The sequence below is a fragment of the Danio rerio genome, chromosome 25, assembly GCF_052040795.2.
Source record: "Danio rerio strain M-AB ecotype USA chromosome 25, GRCz13ab, whole genome shotgun sequence".
Lineage (NCBI taxonomy): Eukaryota > Metazoa > Chordata > Actinopteri > Cypriniformes > Danionidae > Danio > Danio rerio.
The window spans coordinates 24,617,729-24,631,324 of NC_141045.1; the positions used below are offsets into that span (position 1 = coordinate 24,617,729).

The window sequence follows — 13,596 nt, forward strand, 5'->3', positions numbered from 1 at the left end:
ATTAGCCACTAAACTGACAAAACGAAAAACAGTTATGTTTCCTTATGAAATCAGACTGACCCACCACAATCTAACAAGAAACACCCCAATCCTATCTCTGGATGTTTACCTGGAGTGAATCAGTTAAGAGGCACAAGAGAGTGTCCTCTTGAGGCACTGATAGTCATCCTGTCAAAAATGAAGTGCCCCCAATTTTCTTTTGCATGTCTGACTTAGGAAGTCATATCCTAATTGTTGAGGAGGCAGACTGTGCTATGGACTGGCAACTTTGCCAATACTGGTCTTGTCGTCTTTATCCTTTGACAGTCATCCTGCCTAAACAATGCGCCTTAACTTTTTTTTTTTCTCCATCTTAAAGGGGCATTCAAAACTTAATCCCTGAGTCTGATACAAGATCCCTGGGTGGCCAAGGTGCACACTAATAGTGCCCTCTTGAGGCATTCAGTCAAGAATGAAGTTCTCAAAACTGTTTTCCCATCTTACATGGGCAGTTATAACAATGTTAAGACAATGACACGGTTGCAGAAGTTAAGTCACGATGTTATGGAGGTGTTAGTTACCACAATATGTAATACAGTCTTTTATTTCAAGGTTTGTAATGTATTTTTGTGTGCAGGCGTGTGTGTAGTATATGTCTGTAAATATGTGATTTTCAACTTATTTTACTTGTTCAATTAAAAGTAAACTGACACTATGGTAAAGGTTTTAGCTTGTTGTTTTATTAACAATCGTACTTGTAGTTAACTCTTCTGGCATCTGTGTAGTTTGTTCTTTCTGAAGATGTTGACATACTTTATACTTTATAATATATATATATATATATATATATATATATATATATATATATATATATATATATATATATATATATATATATATATATTCATATTCTTTTTAAAATATTTCCCAAATAATGTTTGTAATGTCAAATAACAGATTCAGGAAATTTTCACAGTATGTCTGATAATATTTTTTTCTTCTGGTAAAAGTCTTATTTGTTTTATTTCGGCTAGAATAAAAGAAGTTTAAAATTTTTATAAACCATTTTAAGGTCAAAATTATTAGATTACTAATAAATTATTTACATTTTAAATAAAATTATTATTTAAGCATTTTTGTTCCGACTGTCTACAGAACAAACCACTGTTATTCAATAACTTGCCTAATTACTTTAACCTATATTTGTGTGTGTATATTTGTGTGTGTGTGTGTGTATGTGTGTGTGTGTGTGTGTGTGTGTGTGTGTGTGTGTGTGTGTGTGTGTGTGTGTGTGTGTGTGTGTGTGTTTGTGTGTGTGTGTGTGTGTGTGTGTGTGTGTGTGTGTGTGTGTGATTTAATTTCACACCTTTCACTTACCTGAAGCCTGAGGCCTTACTCCAGTATTTCATCAGAACTATGTACCATTTCACGACATTACATTTGTTGTTACAGAGTACATTTACTAGTATGTACATATGTGGTATTTATGTTTGTATGTGTGTGTGTGTGTGTGTGTGTGTGTGTGTGTGTGTGTGTGTAACTGTAACATAAGAGTGTATTTTTATTAATTTATTTATGAAATACTGTTGAATTTATAAATTCCACTTATTAGCCCTTAGAACTTCTGACAAAAAAAATGTATTTACGACAACCTTTTTTTATGGCAAGACATATATGTATGTATAGTAATCAACATTTGAAGTGGATCAACAAAACTACTTCAAAGTTGTCATGAGTCAAGAATGGGTTTTGTTGAACAGATTTAGCACAGTTTTGATCCACTTCAAATGTTGACTGCTTTATTGCACAGATGGTTGTTTGTCGCCACCCTTTGGCTGGAGAATGTAATTCCATCAACGTAAAAACATTGTGAAATATAGGAAAAAACTCAAAATTTGGAGGTATGGGTAACTGCAGTCTGGAGCAATGGGCGTGGCAAAAGATAGGAAATTTGTGGACCATTTCTGTCTGTGGTCCATGGTGATTCAAATAATGGTGTCAATGGGGACAGTCTTTTGATTCTGTTTAAAAATTAAAAATAACTACATACACATGCACATAGAACTGTTTGAAAGGCTGTGGTTTAAAGTTAATATTGTAAATGATGTTTAATTTGTTAAACAGACTAACGGTTTCACTTTACAAGACCTCAGTGTGACATCTGTGCCCTGTCAGTTGATTTGGACTCATTTGAATATGTTTATTTTTAATCTCAAAAGACTGCACCCATTCATTGCAATTATTTGAACCACAGATTCAGTTAAAAATCCTATCTAATGTTCTACCAAAGAGCATGGAATCACCAAGAGGTGACGCTCAATAGAACATTCCATTGCAACAGCAGAGCCCAGCTACAGCCCTGCGATTCCGCCATTTTGTTGGAGGTCCATAGGAAATACAACCTGAAAGACAACAATACAACATGTACAATCAGAAAGACTGGTGATCATCAGCACTTTTAATACTTTATTTTACAGACCTAGTATATTAACCTAGTATATTAACCATACTTGTTTTCTTGAAACTGTCACTGTTAGGCAAAATTACTTTAAATTACTTTAACTTAATAGTTAATGTTCTAGCATACTGACATGTTAAATAAATTAACATGACTTTCAAAATGAGACGTTGATAACAGACTGATAGTACACTTTATGTTGCAGGATATATTATAATAGCATTTTTTTGCAGTCCAGTGTTGTCTTTGAAAGAAAGACTAATAACAATGTCATGTAAAATATGTCAATATATTATTATTATAAATATGTTTCTTGAACTGAATCTAATTGAAAACAAATGGGGAATTCTAAAGAGACATTAATTTAAGCCTCTTTTTGAGCAACTCTAAAAGAGGAGTCATTTTTGAAGAATAGAAAAGATAGATGTTGCAAAATGTAGCATGTTCATTCCAGGCATAGAGGTCTTGCTGCTGTCATTAAAAATTCTGGAGGCCATAATCATGCTAAGAGCATGAATGTAGTATAACATTTAAACCCATATTTAACTCTATATTTCATATAAGGTTCATTCTGTTAGTTATCCGTGCTTACACAGTGTCGGAGTGTCGCCTCTTGGTGATTCTATGCTATTTGGTTCTACTGAGGAAAGAAAGGCAACTACATCTTGACATGACTAAATTAACAGGAAATGTGACCAGTCAGGCCTTCATTATAATTGAAAACTAAAATGAAGATTTCAGAGGCAAAATCATGTGCTATCTAAATGTTTCTCAGCCTCCTATTTTTATATTCAGTTATTTACGAAATACATTTTCTGTTTCTGAATTCAAAAAAAAAAAAAGCTATTGTGAATTTTTAATCTTAAACCTCCGAGATATAAAGTGACAATTTCAAGTTTTAGAGTCAGAAAACTGAGATACATTCATTCATTCATTTTCTTTTCGGCTTAATCCCTTTACTAGCACACTAAATACTGTGGCACCCATCAAATTAAAAAAGGCTAGAGAGAATAAAACTACACCATGGTATGATAGTCATACTCATGCTCTCAAATCAGCAACCCATGCCCTGAAACGTAAATGGAAAAAAAAACTAATTTAGAGGTCTTTAGAATTGCGTACAAAGACAGAGGCAGACTCTAAAATCTGCCAGGGCTGAGCACCTCCGCAAACTGATAGAAAATAATCATAACAATCCTAGGTTTTTATTTAACATCATCACCAAATTAACAAATAATTGGTCATCTTTGGAACAAAAAGTTTCGGCGCAAATTAAAAGTGATGACTTTATGATTTTTTTCAGTGATAAAATAGAAGGCTTTAGACAGAAAATAGGAGAAGTTAAACTTTCCGCACCGCCTTATACTTCAGATCCAGTAAACATTTAACTGAATCAAAATAACCTACAGTGCTTAAAAATCATAGAACAGGAAGAGCTAGATAAAATTACACATAGCTCTAAGGGGATAGACTTTCATCTTTATATTTACAATACTATTTGTATCGTATATTGATTACTTAAAGTTATTAATAGTTTAAGTAAGATTGGTCTGCTTAATTCTATAGTAATGATCATAATATGACTAAATAGCTTTGTTTGATTTAGTACATTGCAGATTTATGGGGGCCGCATAAAAAATAACCTTATCTGAGTAAGTAGGGTTCTGCCTTTTTAGGATAGCGGTTAATAGCCACTGTTTAGTGACCAAGACGGACATACTTGTGTTTAAGAGATTGTATACTCGGCCGGTACAAGACTCAGGATGTTATAGGAATCCGAATGAACGAGAATAACATACAATAATGAATGAAAGAGAATATTAAAACATAATCTAAAGTAATATTAAAAGAAACTAAATAATATTATTAATGTTTTATAATTGGAGACAGATAAACAAGGATAAAAATATTAATATTTTAAACCACCTCATACTAAAATTAAAGTCAGATATGAGTTAAATTTAAAGTAAATCAACATCGAACATGATCGAACATGCTGTGAACCTTCATCCACCAGTAGACACTGTCATTGGACTAACTCGCTGGACCCTACAATTATTCAGTAGTGGAAATGGACTTTTATAGTTATTTCACTTTAAACAACTGAATAAAAACAACATATTCTTTGCCATAAAAGTGAAATAACACACAAGAGCTCATGTTAAAAGAAAGGTTTTTGCATCTAAAATATTAGGATTTTGGTAACAAACCTCATTGTTTAAATGATCTAAATGGTGAAACTTAACTCAAAGCATGATATAATGAAATGATGATGTAAGTTCATGAAAATATAGTGACGATTTTAACCTTATAGTGAACAATAGTGCCATTTTAACTGGGCTGTGGTTATGCAAAGTTTGTTTTATGGAGTAGCTTATTTTGAGCTGCCCTACCCTTGAAGCGTTTAATGCAAAACAAGGTAAACAGAATGATAATGTACCTTAAAGGGATATTTTACCCCAAAATGAAAATGTACTCACTATTTACTCACCCTCACTTCCAAACTCTTATGGGTCTTTTGAATACAAAAGAAGATATTTCGGACAAAGCTGAACACTTTGACTTTAATGGAGTTCAAAACCTTCAAAATGAACGTCAGTGGTTACAGGTTTCCAACATTTAACAAAGAAATGTGTTCAACAGAAAAAAGAAACTCATAAAGATTTGAAGCATGTAAAGGAAAAATGATAAAAGAACTTTAATTTTTAAGCAAACCATCTCTTTAAGCTCTTACTTTTTTGAAGTAATCAGAGCTCAGAAATGAACCAGAGAAAATATTAGATAAGGATACCATACTTCTTATAATAGGAGAATATTTGTCCAAATTGTAAGATGAAAATACATATATTTTCATTTTTTTCATGGATGCTGTAATAATGGCATTGACAAAAAAATATATACAAATGAAACATTTTTTTGAGTAGTAAATTAGGCTACAAAAGAAATTTTAAATAATTTTTAAAACCCAAACATGACATGATGTTTATTTGACTTTAAAACACTCAAATGATGTGCGCCTAATAGAGACAACAGAGAACAGTGCTGCTGTTATGCTTTGCGTGGAAAATATGCAAATCTTTTTCTGTGTTGCTTATTTTGAGCTGCGTTAGAACCAACAAAACTGTTTTCTACAAAGGAGTTTAATGTTACAGAAAACAGCTGCATTCATTTTTTGGGTTAATACGTCAAAAAGATGGCACATCTTTCTTTTAAATCTGCATGTAAAAGCACAGCACTTCTGTTCTTTGTCATTTTTCAGGTAGGACACCTTAATTATGCCTAAATTGGGCTGCTGGTTTGATGTTAAATGATTTAGATTAAATGTTGAGTGTTTAATGATGGCTTGGTTAATGTTTAAACTTTCATTTAGTGTTAGTTTCAGTTAGTGATTGAATTTTAGTTCAAACAAAATGTTGATGTTGTGACCATTTTGATTTATTTAACATTGTAAAAATAACATTATTATGAGTGAAAAACTGGCTAAAAATCAATGATAGCTTTCAACGTTGTTTCAATGATAGTTTGGCTGATGTTTAAACTTTCATTCAATGTTAGTTTCAGTTGAAATAGTCTTTAAATTTTAGATAAAACTTTTTAATTTTGTGACTATTTTGATTTATTTATTATCGTTGAAATCACATGATTTCAAAGTGCAAAACAAAAAAGTTTGGTTGATGTTTAAACTTTCATTCAATGTTAGTTTCAGTTTAAATAGTGATTTAAATGAGTGTTTTCAAACCTAGGCTTTTGTTTCAGAACCTGTCTTGTTTGCCCAGTTAGCGCTGTTCGTTTCGCATATATAATTCCAGCAATCGCGTTCGAATCAGCGCCAAATCAATCGGTCCGAGAACGTATGAAAGAGGTGGTCTCGGCTTGATTGAAACGAACATGGGGGCAGATCGTTTGTTGTGAGAAAGCGATACGTTTCGAGCTCGGCTATATCACAGTGTATAGCCGCCTTTTCACTGCACATGACATTTGGACATGACTGTTGGAATACACCCCCTTGTAGCAGTTGCACAGAATTTTCAGTTCTGACGTGCACCATGGGAGTGAAGCTGTTCTCGCAGTGTTCGAAATAAAGGAGTACAAAAGCAAAAGCCAGTATTCTCTGTGCATTCACCATGGTTAAATAAATGAGCGCACTCAAAAACCGCTAAAAAAAATTGGAGACGACATGAAAAATAATATTTTTAATACTTTATTACATACATTTATGAATAGAAATGTTTTTTTTTTTAATGTGGACTTTTTCGGATTTAAAAAATAACAATCATCTTGTGCACACAGATCTGCTTGGACAACACTTGAATACATCACGTTCAGTCAGCCGGTCTCATACGGTCTAGGACCGGAGCAAGCTGAACTGCCGCACTAGTCAAAGGATGATCACGCTGTCCCAGAAAGTGAAAATGAAAGTGACCGGTTATCAAAGTCGTGGATAACTGGGGGGTGGGGGGTGTTGTTGGTTGGTTGGGTTGCGGATATAACTAGCCGCTTTTCCACTATCGTGCTGAATCGTTCTTTAAACAGAACTGTTCCATTCCGTGCCAAACCGGGCCAGACAGCACGGATACGGTTTCATTTTCCACTGTCGTGCTGCGACAAAGCTCTTTAAAACATTACACAAAACGCATCAGTAGTTGCCTTGGTAACGCAATGTAAACGGCTCCCTTTGTTCAACTAAAGTTAAATAAGAGCCGAAACTATTTATTTATTTTTTTTCAGAAAAGCAAAAGCAACCATGTGACTAAACACTGTTATGCCGCTCTATGAAATAGGGGAGCTAAATGTGCACCCTTATTTATTTATATGTTGCGCAGCTCTGGCTAAATTTTATTTGGAGGGAAAATTACCAAAATGTAACGTGATGATTAAAAATAATTGGAGGGGAAATAAATAATATTTAAAATCTCTGAACATAACAGAAAAATAAACAATGATAAGACAACAAAAATAGTGCATTTGTATTATAGTGGCAGAAATATAATTTTGTACAGGCCTTGTCAAAGGTGAGCGGGCACTTTCACTAATAAAAACACAGCACATAAATTATTTCATTTTTAACAATTAATTAAATTACACTGCGTTTTTATATCAAAAGTTGATAATGATATAACATATACTACATTTTGATGGTAAAATGAAACCAATTAAGCGATGGCTGTTATTTGTTTTAGTATTCAAACATTAAATAACGAATGCAGCAAGTGAAAAAAAACGAATATGAAACAACACGTATATTGCAGGATTTAAAGCATTTAAAGCACTATTATATTTAGCAAAATGCTGCTCTATTATCTTTTTATTTTGATCATTTTATTTTTATTATAATAATTATTTTTGTGTTCATATTAACTAACAAGCTGTAGGCGAATTATTGCTAGACGTTTTAGAAAATATTTGCGTAGCTATATAAAGATCACCACAAAAAAACTAAAACACAGAAACATGTTACATGCCTCATAAATGTCATATAACTTATGTATAACTGAATCATATAATTATCTAGAGCTGAAATGATGAAAATTGCTCATTTTATTTTTTATAAAACATTTGTCAAAACGTATTGATATTTTTTGAGTAAAAGCAATACTGACATTTAAGAATCCATATTTATTTAATTCATTCATTCTTTTGACTTGTTTATTAGTGCATATGCTATAATATAAATCATACAACAGTACCTTGGACAGTTACAGTGCCGCTCCGTGAAGCTGTCAAGCAAAGTCTTTTGGACGGCCGACATTACAACACGACGTCCTTCAGGTGGTCTCGCCGGTATTAACAAGCTGTCCTGGCTTTGAATTAAAAAGTGCAATTACTTCCTCGTTGTTAAAAGAGTCTGCAAGTTCGTGTTCCATGGATATATATATCGTGATGTTGTAGTGGAATTTGGACATCGACGATGCTAAGCGTGACTTTATTCACTTTATTCGATGCGCAGCAGGAAAAAAAGTGAGCAGCGCAAGTCGCTGGCATGTTTCTCCCAGATCAGAGCGAGTTTTGTGCTGTGAAATACAGCGCTGCGTGCAATAAACTCACATTCAGCGGGCGAAGTAGGTCTGTATTCAAGTCAATAAAATAATAACGTTAATGAATAAAATATCTTCGTAAGAATGTGATGAGTTATTCACTTCTCTGCCAGAGACTGCTCTATGCTCTCATCCCATACGATCCCATACGAACCACTAACATCATTAATTTAGGAAATCATCCACCCTTTTCAAACTGTATCGTTTAGACCTGGATCGTTATTTTATATTAAATGTACTGTAGTTTATTGAGGATGTCTGATGACTAGCGCGCTTCTGCTGAGCCAGCTGTGGTAGCTTAGCAACCGAGTCGCGACGTCAACACACAGAATCTGTCAGCACAGTTCAGCACGGTTGTCTAACCGTGCCGAGAATTCCGGGCTGAGAACGGTTTGTAATCGTGCCGCGCCGTTCCAGGCTCAGTGGAGAAACAACCGTAACCGTACCGAAGTGTTCTTAGAACGGTTTGGCACGATAGTGGAAAAGCAGCTACTGAAGACAGGTGGTGAGAAAGGTGGAGTGGACGCCGCTCTCTCTACGCTGCCACTCTAGGCACGGATATAGCTGAGGACGCAGGTGCTGAGAGAAGTGTCATAGACGCCACCCTCACTATGCTGTCACTCTAGGTGTGGATATAGTTGAGGACGCGGGTGGTGAGAGAGGTGTCGTGGACGCCACCCTCTCTATGCTGCTACTCTAGGCGCAGATATAGCTGAGGATGCGGGTGGCGAGGAAGGTGTTGTTGACGCCAATTTCTCTATGCTGCCACTCTAGGCACAGATATAGCTGAGGAAGCAGGTAGTAAGGGAGGTGTAGTGGACGCTGCCTTCTCTATGCTGCCACTCTAGGCGCAGATATAGCTGAGGATGCGGGTGGTGAGGAAGGTGTTGTTGACACCACCCTCTATATGCTGCCACTCTAGGCGCGGATATAGCTGAGGAAGCGGGTGGTAAGGGAGGTGTTGCGGACGCCGCCCTCTCTATGCTGCCATTCTAGGCGCAGATATAGCTGAGGACGCGGATAGTGAGGGAGGTGTCGTGGACGCCAATTTCTCTATGCTGCCACTCTAGGCACAGATATAGCTGAGGACGCGGGTAGTAAGGGAGGTATAGTGGACGCCGCCCTCTCTATGCTGCCACTTTAGGCGCAGGTATAACTGAGGACACGGGTGGTGAGGGAGGTGTCGTGGATGCCGTTTTCTCTATGCTACCACTCTAGGCACAGATATAGCTGAGGACGCAGGTAGTAAGGGAGGTGTAGTGGACGCCGCCCTCTCTATGCTGCCACTCTAGGCGCAGATATAGCTGAGGATGCGGGTGGTGAGGAAGGTGTTGTTGACGCCACCCTCTATATGCTGCCACTCTAGGCGTGGATATAGCTGAGGATGCAGGTAGTAAGGGAGGTGTCGTGGATGCCAATTTTTCTATGCTGCCACTCTAGGCACAGATATAGCTGAGGACGCGGGTAGTAAAGGAGGTGTTGTGGACGCCGCCCTCTATATGCTGCCACTCTAGGCGCGGATATAGCTGAGGAAGCAGGTGGTAAGGGAGGTGTTGCGGACGCCGCCCTCTCTATGCTGCCATTCAGGGCGCAGATATAGCTGAGGACGCGGATAGTGAGGGATGTGTCGTGGACGCCAATTTCTCTATGCTGCCACTCTAGGCACAGATATAGCTGAGGACGCAGGTAGTAAGGGAGGTGTAGTGGACGCTGCCCTCTCTATGCTGCCACTTTAGGCGCAGATATAACTGAGGATGTGGGTGGTGAGGAAGGTGTTGTTGACGCCACCCTCTTTATGCTGCCACTCTAGGCACGGATATAGCTGAGGAAGCGGGTGGTAAGGGAGGTGTTGAGGACGCCGCCTCGTCTATGCTGCCATTCTAGGCGCAGATATAGCTGAGGACGCGGATAGTGAGGGAGGTGTCTTGGACGCCAATTTCTCTATGCTGCCACTCTAGGCACAGATATAGCTAAGGACACGGGTAGTAAGGGAGGTATAGTGGACGCCGCCCTCTCTATGCTGCCACTTTAGGCGCAGATATAACTGAGGACACAGGTGGTGAGGGAGGTGTCGTGGACGCCGTTTTCTCTATGCTGCCACTCTAGGCACAGATATAGCTGAGGACGCAGGTAGTAAGGGAGGTGTAGTGGACGCTGCCCTCTCTATGCTGCCACTTTAGGCGCAGATATAACTGAGGATGTGGGTGGTGAGGAAGGTGTTGTTGACGCCACACTCTTTATGCTGCCACTCTAGGCACGGATATAGCTGAGGAAGCAGGTGGTAAGGGAGGTGTTGAGGACGCCGCCTCGTCTATGCTGCCATTCTAGGCGCAGATATAGCTGAGGACGCGGATAGTGAGGGAGGTGTCTTGGACGCCAATTTCTCTATGCTGCCACTCTAGGCACAGATATAGCTGAGGACGCGGGTAGTAAGGGAGGTATAGTGGACGCCGCCCTCTCTATGCTGCCACTTTAGGCGCAGATATAACTGAGGACACGGGTGGTGAGGGAGGTGTCGTGGATGCCGTTTTCTCTATGCTGCCACTCTAGGCACAGATATAGCTGAGGATGCAGGTAGTAAGGGAGGTGTAGTGGACGCCGCCCTCTCTATACTGCCACTGTAGGCGCGTTGGATGTTTTGGATGCATTGTACCATGCATTGTAAAAAGGTAATTCGCAGCCACTAAACTTTTCTGACAGGGTATTAGAGTGTCATATGTAAAAGTTTGTGGTGGGACTACTATACAGGAATTATTATTATGGATTATGGATTGCGAAATTTAACGGTATTTATTTTTCATACCCCTTTGTTTTTAAGCATGGTCCTGAAAAATCCCAGTTTTAAGGGGTATCTAGCCTTTCCCTTTAGCTCTACACATTCAAGTTAAAGAGAATTGGGACACCCCTACCCCTTCATGTGAACTCACAACAAAAGGGTTAGAGGAAGGGCTAAGGAGTAGAATTGGAATTGGGCCTAACTCTTAGAAACCTCTTAACTGATCAACTTTCTTTCTCCTCAGAGGCTGAATGCACAGAGCTTTGGAACAGGTGAGTGCTAAAATGTTCAATTACATCTGGAACATCAAATGGAAACATTTATAAAGTTAAAGTATAATTTCTTAAAGTATCAATCTTTTTGTAAGCGTTCACGTGTAATAATAAAGAAAGTAATTGGCTTTTAGCTCTTACCATCTTGCTGTTAAAATGTTTGTAAAATCCTCATATTTTACACCTTTTAATCTTCGCTTGTAAATTACATGCCATTTATGTGACTCTGTCTCAAGAAGGCAATCACAGTATCTTTGTTTCAAGGCATGTGATTGAGTGCACAAGTTAACAAAGCCCAAGTTAGCAAAGTTCATGATTACCATCATGATATCAACAAAGCTTGATTGCATGCACAGGTTTGGTTTTGTCAACTGGAAACTAATCCTTTAATCCCAATATTGTTGCCATAGGAGAAATAAAGCATATTCCCTTCTACTGACACTTTGGGCACCCATGATCCTTTGCGTTCCATTTGGAAGGGATCATTTCTATGCCCCAATTCTTTGGTAGGCTTTAACTTCTGAAGTGACACCTAGAGTCCTTTCAAAGGATCATGGGTGCCCAAAGTGTCCATTAGTTATCTCTTTTGAAACTCTTAATTCCTGTAGGGCCAAATAAAAGTGGCCAGTTTTGATCACTTCAGTTTGGAACAACACTTCAATCAACTGACTGTTTGCATTTCAAAGTATCCTTTGGAGGGGCAATATCCCATTTGGAAAAATAAGGGGGAAACACAAGACAGGGAAAACACAACAGAGATCCTGATTTTTAAAGATGTCTGCATTTTCATCCCCTAATCTATAATCATCCACCTAAACTATGCTAATCAAACAAATATGCATGATTGTGTTTAATACACATGCCTTGTGGTTCAAAGTCATATCTAGGACATGTATTTCACTTCATATTTTGTGAATGTTTTGAAATGCCCTTTCTGGATGAGCTTGTTAACATACTGCATAGCTAATGTGGCTGTTGTCTAACTGTCCAAACCAAAGGGATAATCAATTTACATTTCCTTTGTGTTTATTATTATTTTTAATACATTTTCAAGCACTTTGAAACAGAGTTGTAGCATACTAGTCAATGAGTTGAATTAAACTTTACATACACTCAACTATAAAACCATACCACTGTCAAGGTTGGTGGGTGGGGAAAGGAGTGAGGACAATTATGGGATTTTATTTATAATAAGATAAAATGCAAAACAAACTACCCAGAGGAGGAAAACATTAACAAAACACAATCAAACTTGGCTGGGCAGGCTGGCAGGGATCAGGGCTGGACAGACAGGACAAGGCAATTATTAATGACGAACTGGCACAGGTCAGCAAACATGAGGAGAATATAAGCAGAAAAAATTAATAAATTAACAGGTAAACCTATTAATCTAATGGGTTAACAAGGAGGGTGAGACTAGACAATAGTCAAGACTAGAACATGCAGCCAGTAAGAGAATTTATTAACCACATGTAAACTTAAACCACAAGAAAACCAACTGAAGACTGAGCGCAAGACACGACTACACGATAAAAAAAAAAAAACTCTCCGTGCACTCACACAAGCGATGAGCATGTTTTATCCCAGCACCAACCAAAACCAACTAACTAGACTGAGATGCTGAGAATAAAACATTATGCTGCAGACAGAACAAACACAAAACACCAGGACAAGAACGAGCGTCCCAAGCACGCCCAGACCTTGTGCGCCTGCATCATGCATGAGCACAAACGGCCCAAGTGCGGCTGAGACAGCGCTCAAAAGACACCAAATGACAGAAAATGAGTGTTTAACCTGAGAAAACTTGAGCTGAGCACATCATACAAGACATGGCAGGACTAGAGTCTGGACTCTGCCACCAAAGCAAGACTTAACAAGACCAGAGTGGCAGAATCCTGACATCCACCAACCGTTCAAAAACTACCTGGTGCTGTTTAGAAGTTATAACCTCTTCCCGTTATAGGTCATTTGGTTGTACTGCTAATTTGGAATCATCTTTGTAGCCACCTTGAAGTTTAGTTTGAACCGAAAATTGCATGTGATCCATCTTCAGTATTCAGAAGTCACACAGTAGTG

The 13,596-nt window shown here is 38.0% G+C and overlaps 2 protein-coding genes across 3 annotated transcripts in view; one reads left to right on the forward strand and one right to left on the reverse strand.

The window, feature by feature from the left end:
• LOC147830877 (uncharacterized) overlaps positions 1-13,596 on the reverse strand; it is a 187,132-nt gene that overhangs the window by 61,146 nt on the left and 112,390 nt on the right. The window lies entirely within an intron of this gene.
• Positions 5,427-13,596, forward strand: part of ptprjb.2 (protein tyrosine phosphatase receptor type Jb, tandem duplicate 2) — a 40,382-nt gene continuing 32,212 nt past the window's right edge. For both annotated transcript variants that reach the window (NM_001445040.1, NM_001445039.1), the window contains exons 1-2: positions 5,427-5,696; positions 11,493-11,520. In NM_001445040.1, the coding sequence (NP_001431969.1) occupies positions 5,631-5,696; positions 11,493-11,520 (94 nt within the window). In that variant the 5' untranslated portion in view covers positions 5,427-5,630. The remainder of the gene's footprint in view (positions 5,697-11,492; positions 11,521-13,596) is intronic.